Source organism: Clupea harengus, chromosome 9 (genome assembly GCF_900700415.2).
Source record: "Clupea harengus chromosome 9, Ch_v2.0.2, whole genome shotgun sequence".
NCBI lineage: Eukaryota > Metazoa > Chordata > Actinopteri > Clupeiformes > Clupeidae > Clupea > Clupea harengus.
Window position 1 is genome coordinate 424,905 of NC_045160.1, and position 10,657 is coordinate 435,561.

Below are 10,657 nucleotides of genomic sequence, written 5' to 3' on the forward strand. Positions count from 1 at the left end.
ACAACTTCCTGCTCCTCAACTCTGATAAAACTGAGGTTATGCTTGTAGGCCCCGATCAATTGAGAATGACACTATCTAGCCATCTATCCACACTCAATGGCATCCCAACACCCAATACTAGCATCAAAAACCTTGGTGTAACTATCAACCAAGACCTCCTATTTGACTCACACATAAAACAGATCACAAAGACATCATTTTTTCATTTACGCAATATTGCCAAAATTAGAAAAGTCCTATCCCTCCAAGATGCAGAAAAACTAATCCACGCATTTATTACTTCCCGACTAGATTACTGCAATGCTCTCCTGTCCGGATGCAGCATCAACTCAATAAAGAGCCTCCAACTTATACAGAACGCTGCTGCCCGTACACTCACCAGAACTAAAAAATATGAGCACATCTCACCTGTACTTGCCTCTCTGCATTGGCTCCCTGTCAAAAGTAGAATTGATTTCAAAGTACTCCTGCTAACATACAAAGCCCTAAATGACCTGGCTCCAAACTACCTTAAGGAACTAGTTGTCCCCTACTGCCCCCTAAGACTGCTCCGTTCCCAGAGTGCAGGCCTCCTTGTAATTCCAAGAATATCAAAAACCACAGTAGGAGGCAGAGCCTTTAGCTACCGAGCCCCCCTCCTCTGGAACAATCTCCCTGCCTCCATCCGAGATGCAGACACCCTACCTATATTCAAATCAAGACTAAAGACATTCCTCTTTAGTGCATCCTATAGCCATAAGTAATTGCGTCAACAAACCCATCACCTGCTGGGCCAGCCAGTCAGCAAGCATAACTAGACATAACTGAACACATAAGAAAAAAAAGAAAAAAAAAATAAATATATAAAAAATTTATATCACTGGGCTACAGACAGCGTATGTTGTACCCTGCAACCCTAACAAAGCTTACGACTAAAATCTCCATATGTACCAAACCAAACTAATTGCTAAATGGCAGCATAACTAAACATAACTAATGCTAAACCAAACTAAATGCCAAACCAAACTAAATGCTAAATGCCAGAATAGCTAAACACATCTAAAACACATGCAATACCCCCCTAATCAACATAACTGGGCTACAGACAGCGTATGTTGTACCGTGAAGGAGTGCGGAAGATCCCGGGTACAGCACACGGCGCGTATTGCGACTGTCACCAGCCAACTAAATACTAAATAAAATCCCCATACACCCAGCCAGGCAGCCTCTCTCTCTCTCTCTCTCTCTCTCTCTCTCTCTCTCTCTCTCCCTCTCCCTCTCCTTTCTTATCACATTGCTAATGCCTATAATAACCCACTCACTCTGTTCTTTTTCTTTCTCTCCTAATCTAGACTATCTTCGCCATGGGACGCTGCTGTAGTCTCTCTACCCGGTCTACCTGCAGAAACCCTCGACCAATTGCACCCACCGCCACTGCACTGCCGTACACTTACTCTACCTCATACCCTATGCTAGCATTTATATACAATATATATTATTGCCACCATCGACATGTTTCTCTGTTCCTACTCCCCTTACCCCTGTAATAGTAACCCTATCAGCACAGTGTATATCCACTAAACTGGTCTTGTCTATATCATGTATTTACCACTGGATGTCTGTATATATATTATGTACATCTACCAAATGCAGGCTATGTACAACACCTGTTGTTTCCCTTCCCCTTCTACCACACAACCCTCCCCCCTTCCCCCCTTCCTATCTCCACCCGGCCGACCTCAAGCAGATGGGTTCCCCCTTATGTGCCGTGGTTCTGCTTAAGGTTCCTTCCTGACTAACAGGGAGTTTTTTCTTGCCCGTGTTGCCTTTGTGCTTGCACTAAGGGGGTTTCAGGCTCTGGGCTCTGTAAAGCGCCTAGAGATAATTTGTATTGTTATGGCGCTATATAAATAAAATTGAATTAAATTGAATTGAATAGGGTCCCATACTGTTATATCGCAGTGAACTGCGATAAGGAACGTCTCGGTTACTTACGTAACCTTGGTTCCTTAAGCAGGAACCAGATATAACAAAGTTGGCGTGTACAGTGTTACCTTGGTTTGATATTCTTGCTCAGTTTTTCTTTCCAAGGGTGATTTGTGCTGCGTGATTCAATTTATAGACTCCTGAGGGGGCGGGCTCAGGAGTAAGCGCAGACAAATCTCACGGCCTTTCAGGCGTGAATGGATAAATGCTTCGATTTAGGCCCATAACTAGTGATGTACCATACTGTTATATCTGGTTCCTGCTTAAGGAACCGAGGTTACGTAAGTAACCGAGACGTTAGCCGTAGTCACTTGTTTACAATCGATGAGCAAGCTATCCATGGTGGTAGTTGTATAGAGGGCAATCTTATAATTTCTAATAACTTATGTAAAATAAGTTAACCAGCTAGCTTGTTATGCTAAAAGCACTGTGTTACACACAACACTAACATTATAAACAATTTTAATATGTTATCTAGATTAGATAGTGAGGTCATAATAACACATGAGTATACTGATATTGTTTTTTATTATCATATGACTATAATGCACCCGGGCCAGCAGAGTTAGTTTAGGTTCTGTTACTTAACTTATTGTTTTGTTATGCACCTTCAACACCCCTACACACACACACACAATCACACACCCAGCATGCAACACTACTGATACCACTGATGTTCACACCCCATCGTATGTTCTATTCTGTTCATTTCTACAATATAGTTCATACTAATTCTACCCTCTGATTCCAGTTTCTTTATTGTGTGGATATTCATTCCTTAAGGTTCTGTAGTTATACGTATAACCATCTGATACTAGCCCAGAGTTAAGCCTATTCATCTAGCAAACTATACCTACCTTGGAGTGTTACAATAGCCAGTATCATTTTATTCCATGTGTCCACCCAGGCAAATTGGTGGATCCAAATGTTATTAAAAAAAAAACATATATGATGTAATTTCTTTGTAATCATCCAAAATAATGTTAAGTGTATGGGTATTTTTCCAAGTAGGCCACTGACTGGTCGATACGTGCGATGCATTGAATGGGCAACGCGCCGTGTATTGAGTGGGCAGCGCGCCGTGTACTGAGTGGGCAGCGCGCCGTGTATTGAGTGGGCCGGTCTGACAGTAACTCCCGGGCCACTTTTTTCCCCCAGTCCGCCCCTGCCTGGTACAGACCGGTACAGACGCAGTACAGATCGGTACAGACCCGTACAGATCGGTACAGATTGGATCGATTAAAACATTTCATAACATCACAGATGAGATACCTGAAAGCTGAGACCTTGTCAGTTAACAGCTGGGAAACCGTGTTTTCTCAAGAGAGGTCAATCCTTGAGGTATTTTGGCTGAAAACAAGACGGCTATAAAAACACTAGACACAGCGTAACTTTAGGAAATGGAGTATTACCTAAATCTTTCATACCAGATATTCTGACAATGCTGTTGTAATTGCTCTAATGGACTCTGTTAAAGTGTTCCATCAATACTGTTATGTCATTTACTCAATAAGAAGCCTTTGCCACAATGTATTTGGATTTACAAAATAATGATATCATCTTTATTTCATCTATCATGTAAGTAGTTATTATAAACCACGAGCTTTCAATTAACTAGGGTGGTCTTATGATTCTTGAAACTTGACATTTTAGTTTTTTGCGATTTTGTGATATGAGATGTTTTCAATGATTACACACCCGATCAATGTCAATGTAAAATATTTGTAATGTAAGAGTGGTTTTATGTTTACGTATACTGGCCACCACTTATCTGTTTTAAGATTCACTGAGTTATATTAAATCATCATATGAAATTAGTAAAATGGTAACATTTCATTTAGATAGCCCGCTTACAGAGACTTTACAGATGGTTTGTTGAAATTCAATTTCAGTCTTTCTAATTGTTCACTGAACAACACCTTAATCAACCCCAATCCCTGACCCTAACCTTAACCATGAATTGTAGTTAACAGAGTTTAAAGAAATAGTTTGTTTAAAATCTGAGCAGCTGTAGTTGGTCTATCCAAATGAAGTGTGACCAGTAAAATTAACAAATTTGTCTTGAAATATAAAGATGTTTCTATGATTCTTACAGACCTGAAACAAACAGCGCCCATTCTTTGAAGATGGACAATGTTTCAAATATATCCTCTGTTTTGACACTCCAAGGCTTAGATGTACCTCAGGAAAGAGCTTTTCTGGCTATTCTTTTGGCCACGCTGGGCTACATGGTTGTTGTTTTCTGCAATCTTCTTCTACTCATTACCATAATTCTCAACAAGCATCTTCACCAGCCGATGTACTTTCTTCTGATAAACATGCCGATCAACGACCTCATTGGCTCCACAGCCTTATTTTCTCAACTCTTGAGACAGTTTTTGTCAAATTCCAAGGCCATAGAGTTCCCTGCCTGTGTTACTCAAGCTTTTTTTATTCACATCTATGCCACAGGGGTAGTGTTTGTCTTAACTGCCATGGCGTATGATAGATATATTGCTATATGTAGACCATTGCGGTATGCCACAATAATGACAAATGCACACATTGTGAGAATCATCACACTAATCTGGGGTTCTAATTTGCTTTTGATTGGAGGTCTTTTCATCCTCCTTCTGAGGTTACCTCGCTGCAGAAATAATGTAACTCACACTTACTGTGACAACCCATCACTGTTGAGATTGATGTGTGCAGATACAACCATTAATAACATCTATGGTATTCTGACAGTGGTTTGCACACAGCCAATAACTGTGGGTCTAATTCTGTTCACCTACCTGCAGATTCTGATTGCCTGTTTCAGGAGCAAAAACACAGACACAAGAAGCAAAGCCATGCAAACGTGTGCCACACATCTGGTTGTTTTTCTCCTTTTTGAGTGTTTAGGGCTTTTCACTGTTATTTCGTACAGGATAAAAAATCTTTCTCCTGCTCTTACCAAATTTATTGGTGTTTCCACATTAATATTCCCTCCAACACTGAATCCAATTATTTATGGAATCAATACAAAAGAACTCAGAAAAAGAGCTATCATGCTTTTCAAGAAAAATGTATTTCAAATGTGAATATGGCATGCATGTTTGACTGCTGATTTTTGTCCTCTACCTCATTTAGAGGCTTAGCAGGTATTTTTAATAGAGATTGTACTGCTGCATATTGTCCTCTACCCCATTTAGAGGCTGAGCAGGTGATATTCCTGGAGACTGCTGCTTTTTGTCCTCCGCCTATTGAGAGGCTTAGCAGTTCTCCAGAATATTGGAAGCATAATAAACCTTATAGTTGAACCCTCACCCTGTCTCTGAGCTTTTCGGGCCAAACCCATACATTTTGACGGCAACCGAGGCTCGGCCCGTCACACTGAGGAATGTCAAATTTAATGTTACTTAAATGCCATTTTCAGCTAACTCATGATTAAATCTTACTGGAGTAACTTCCTAATTGAAAGTATCCCAGAAATGTGTTTGTGTGCGCTTGTATGCAAGGGCAATGTGTGTGTGTTAGCAGTCTTAGATCTGGGCAGAAGAGTGTCCTTCATGTACGGTCGCATCATGACCGTTACAAAGTTAGACATGGAATTTTGTAAATAATTTAAAAGAAATAGAAATAGCCATTACTCATTAAGAGTCAAACAATATAATCTATACATTATAATTGCCCTTTTCATTATACTATTCTATAAAATATAAAGAATTTCTTTTTTTATTATTACAGTGGGGGTGGCATACAGTTTAAATTTTTTTATAGGAACCATTGTGGGCTTCAGTTAACATATTAGTGGGATGGACGTGCATGCCTTACACTGAGGAATGGCAAATGTAATGTTTCTTAAATGCCATTTTCAGCTAAATCATGATCAAATCTTGCTGGAGTAACTTCCTAATTGAAAGTATCCCAAAAATGGGAAACTTTGGTCTTGATACAGCTGTATACACTGTCATGGTGTTCATTTTTTTCCATAAGCTAAGGGTGCAGAAATTCACATTAGTCATAACGCTAGAGGGCCCAATTATTAAATCAGATTACGTATCTAGTCATGCTCCCCTGTCTTTGTCTTTGGAGAATTGACTGTATGAGGGACCTTTATGAGCCACTGTCTTTGTCAAGCAATAAAACAGGCTGGAACTGACTAGCAGCAAGGGTTATCCTTCTGCTTTGTATTGGGGTGAGGAAGCATCTGTTAACCAGTGCACCTTTTGCTTTTATATGACTTTACAGAAACATTATACATGCCAGAGTTACACCACTATACAGTTAAAGCTCTGTTGAATGTTTGAGCAGGGACACCAAAAAATACTATGATGGACAATATAACTGTGAATGTTTTTGTGGCAGTTTTTAAAATGGGTGGCTTTGACTTAGCAGAGACAGCAGCCTATGTGACTATTGCAATTGGAATTCTAATTTATGTATTTGCACTGTGTTCTAATTTGCTTCTTTTAGTTATCATAGCTGTCAATGCACATCTGCATCAGCCAATGTACCTATTATTGTTCAGTTTATCTTTCAATGACATTATAGGTGTGAGTGCCATGATTCCACCGGTTGTCTATAACCTGATGACAGAACAGAGACACACAAGTTTCCTTTCATGCCTGTTTCAGGCCTTATTCCTGCATTTGAATGTTGGTGCTACTTTCCTCATTTTGTCAGCAATGGCTTTTGATAGATACATAGCTATATGCCACCCTTTAAGATATCATGCAATTATGTCCAAAACTACTGTCAATTACATCTTAATGTTATGCTGCTTAATTAATTTCCTTCTGGTGGGGTCTGTATTTGGGCTCACCTTGCGTTACCCATTTTGCTCAACACATGTCTCTAATTTCTACTGTGATAATATGTCAATCCTCAGGATGACTTGTGCAAAGGACATTACCATAAACAATCTTTACGGTTTATTTATCACAGGTCTTTATCATGGACTTACTCTGTTTTCTATTGCGTTTTCTTATACATTTATTCTAATTGCATGTTTCAGAAATAAGGACTCTGATGCTAGGTCAAAGGCTTTGTATACCTGTGCAACCCACTTCCTTGTGTTTGTGATCTATGAATGCTCTGCTGCTGTAATTGTTCTTGTATACAGAATTCCTCAAAGCCCTTTAAATCTGAAGAAGTTCATGGCAATGTCACTTGTAGTATTTCCTTCCTGTCTCAATCCAATCATATATGGAGCTAAAACTAAAGAGATCAAGCAAAAGATAAAACAGATTTACAAAATATTTCAAAGAAGTGCTTTGGAAAAACCAAGACTGAACAGAGTGAAAACAATAGCTGAATAAGCATTAAATAAGCGAATGAAAGCCTATCCCATGAATGTAAACACTGTTATTACGACTGTGTTCGTATTATGTGGTTGTGTAACCAGTTTGTTTATTTCCTTAGTATGGAATCTGCATCAGGTGTGAATGCTTGTGTGCATGTTAATTGGAGTGTGCAGGTATGAGGCGGTGACTGGTGGAACAGCTGCCGGCTTGCAAGTGGCTCTTGGCCGATGACTGCCCACAGTATAGGGAGCCCAGGTGCCATAGCCATGAAGCAGAGGAGTCACCCATCTTCCTCCTCTCCCAAACAGCCACACCTGTAGCTTTTGCCATGCAGATCGCTTTGTCGCTATAAGGTTGTAGGAGTAGGCCGCCATTTCTTTTGACGTTGTTTCTCCTGTGTATGTTAGACAGGGGTTGTGTTCTGGTTTATTGATTTTGGTTTAGGTTGTGTGGGTTATGTTTCTCTAGATACATTTGTTTGTTTGTTACTTTGGCTTTTTTCCCACTCTGAACTCCTTGGGAGTTGTAAATAACCTTGTAAGTAAATGATGCACTGGTTGAATCTCAACAATCCATTCCTGTGGCTGATTGGGACCTGGGGAAGATGAGTCACTTTCATGTTATATCGTGGCTGTTGTGACTCAATTTATAAAAGATTAACTATTCTCTGAACCATGAATACTCAGTTTGTGCAGTATATGGCTATGTAAGGGAAAGATTTTTGAAAAGCGTAATGAAATTTAAAATGCCAAACACACATTTAATACTAAAAAGTCTTTATTCTTGTTAGAAGAAAATGCACATGTACTGTTATAAGGAAATAAACATACGTTTAAATGCTTTGTATTGATATTTAATCCAAAAATAGCAAATTTTGGCAAACATTAGCTAATTCAAATTGTCTTGAGCAGGCCAAATGGAACTTCAAGAGATGTGACCAAATGAAGCCAAGTATAGGCATACCAAATTTCAAAATGTTAGCGTAAGTAGTGGATATTAAAACGTGTCTGCCCCATTGACAAAAATTCATGAAATCTGGCATGTGTCCCTGCATATCAGTAGTGATGCAGATTGTGATTTTGTATTAGTTTGTGATATTAGCTTGTGAAGAGAAGGTTATTGCTTTGAACATTATTCACTAGATGGTGCCACTCCACAAATAAATCATAATGAACTAGGGTAGAGCGCCCCCCAGAGGCCAACTGAACATTGCACATTATTCACCAGGTGGTGCTAATCCACAAATGAGCTGTAGTGAGCTAGGGTCACACGCCTCCTGTAAGCCAACTTGCCATAAAAATGTTGTACATTTGGCAAAACAGTTGACAAGCTATTGTTCAAAAAAGTGCTTTGAGCCCACCCCACTTCAGGGAGCACTACAGCAAGAAGGGAAAAGGGACACACCCACTTAGGGACACAAACCTTATATTCTATATCAGGCATGTGGGGATATAACCACACCAAGTTTAGTGAAGTCGAATTATATGATATCATCGACAGAAAATCTGTACAAAATATATGAGCGCCCTGTGGTGGTCATAATAATAACATGTAGCTGCTCAGACGAACTAGATGAGAACAACAGGCTTCCACCCTCACTGGCTGATGAAGGGCAGCACAGTACTAATCATGAAAAAAGTTAAAGGGTACAGGTATATTAATAAGAACAAGAACAAGAAGAATATATTTTATTTCTAACTCAATGTTTATGAATAAAATCAAAAATAATTTGCTATTTGTTATTTTAAGATAAAATAGCTAATCCTAACCCTAACCCTGAAGTACAATTGCTACATACTGTTACTTTAACATCTATCCTTTTGTAGCCTACTTTCACACACACAAGCTTTTGGACAGAATCTCCAAGTTTCCGGCTCATTGTCTCCCTCTAGACTTGGAAGTCAGGTAGGACAACAAATCACATTTTCTGTCCGCACAGCGCGACCAGTTTGATGTAGTGAAATACTGTTGAGTGGTATCGGTGCTTGGCATCGGCAAATTAAAAAACGAATACGAGTATGAGTATTTTAACGAAGTATCGGCCCGATACCCGATACTGATATCGGTATCGGTGCATCCCTACTTTCAATAACACATTTTCACTGCTTCTGAATTTCCTCATGGCTGTTGATGTCTATTGATATCGCTCATTTTGAAGATGACGCCAGAGGGCAATACGGATCCGTATCAGACCGGCGAGGAGGGTCGTTGCCATATAATAATAGATAATATTACTATTTCTAATATGTTTTTGAATTTTGACATTACTTACATCAACAAGGTCGTCACTGTCATCCAAACGTGGTGGGTCGTCATCGTTGGTACACATAAATACTGTCTCATCCAGTGAGAATAGACATGTGCGTTTAGGATTACTAGCCATAACTGTAAGACACACTGTTTCTCCTCAGGCGATCTGTCAGTAGTGAGGTGTAGCGAAGAAATAGCGAAGAAATACTTCAGAAAAGTCAATGACAGCATACCCAGTTTCCGGTTTCAAAATAAAAGTAAGATTTTAATTTATCCACTAGCGGGGTATTATTTCATGAATTAATGTTTTAGTATAAAAACTGTGTCTTTGGAGGCCGCTGTGGGATTTAGAGGGTTAATAAAGTTAAATAAAGACGACTGATGAAATTAAGAATGCAAATCATGGTGCCATGGTGTTCTCTCTCATTTCTGCTTAGCATCAGGTTGCCTAATTCGTGAGCCTGTCGACAGGGAATAAAAAACAAGGTTACGATCGGAATAATTTGACGGGCCAAAAGAAAAATCGCTGGCGGACCACAATTGGCCACCTGTTGCCGACCCATGATCTAATATATCCTATTCCAGGCCTGTAAAAAGACATCTTACCGAATTGGTTTGGCCAAGACCATTTCTTTTGCATTCTTTTGGAATCAATTTTGGAATTAAGCTGGGAACCAAATATATGTTCCCCTGTTTCCGGTGTCGCTTCTTTGACCGTCGGACCGGCTAACCAGACGAGGACACGCACCACCTGTAGGGGGAGAATCCGTATTTCCCCTGGGATCCTTATTGAAACCGGAAGTGAGTACTTAATTCCGTTTAATGTATGCATTTGTAATTTGCTGCAGTATGTGGTGTACTGAATAGCAGTCTTTATAATAATTTACATCTGTAAAAATTTATTTGATAGTTTGCATCTTGTTTTTGCACTCAGAGCACGTCACCCCTAAACTCTAGGTCTAGCTAGCTTGTTAGTTATCCAGTTGCTCGCCAACTGACTAGTTCGTTATTTGCTGTTGCCACAGGCTTTTCTTGTAGTCTTATAGAATAAAATGTGCTGACATTCGCATATTTTACACAACGGGTGTGATCACTTGTCGGGGATGACAAGTTTTAACCAACCAGAGACCGGGATTACGTACTCACTTCTGGTTTCAATACAGATCCCAGCGGAA

General features: G+C 39.6%; 2 protein-coding genes across 2 annotated transcripts; both read left to right on the top strand.

The window, feature by feature from the left end:
* The first annotated feature begins 4,091 nt into the window (after window positions 1-4,091).
* Window positions 4,092-5,027, top strand: LOC105905720 (olfactory receptor 52B2-like). The gene has a single exon (XM_012833759.2). It carries the CDS (start codon window positions 4,092-4,094, stop codon window positions 5,025-5,027), a length of 936 nt encoding a protein of 311 aa, XP_012689213.2.
* A 1,275-nt stretch (window positions 5,028-6,302) lies between these two features.
* Window positions 6,303-7,962, top strand: LOC105903206 (olfactory receptor 52D1-like). Its single transcript, XM_031574105.1, has one exon. The coding sequence runs from the start codon at window positions 6,303-6,305 to the stop codon at window positions 7,245-7,247; it is 945 nt and encodes a 314-aa protein (XP_031429965.1). The 3' UTR covers window positions 7,248-7,962.
* Window positions 7,963-10,657: the final 2,695 nt, after the last annotated feature.

Bases quoted from the DNA above. Each gene is read 5' to 3' on its own strand.
- LOC105905720 (XM_012833759.2), top strand. From the start codon at position 4,092: ATGGACAATGTTTCAAATATATCCTCTGTTTTGACACTCCAAGGCTTA.
- LOC105903206 (XM_031574105.1), top strand. From the start codon at position 6,303: ATGGGTGGCTTTGACTTAGCAGAGACAGCAGCCTATGTGACTATTGCA.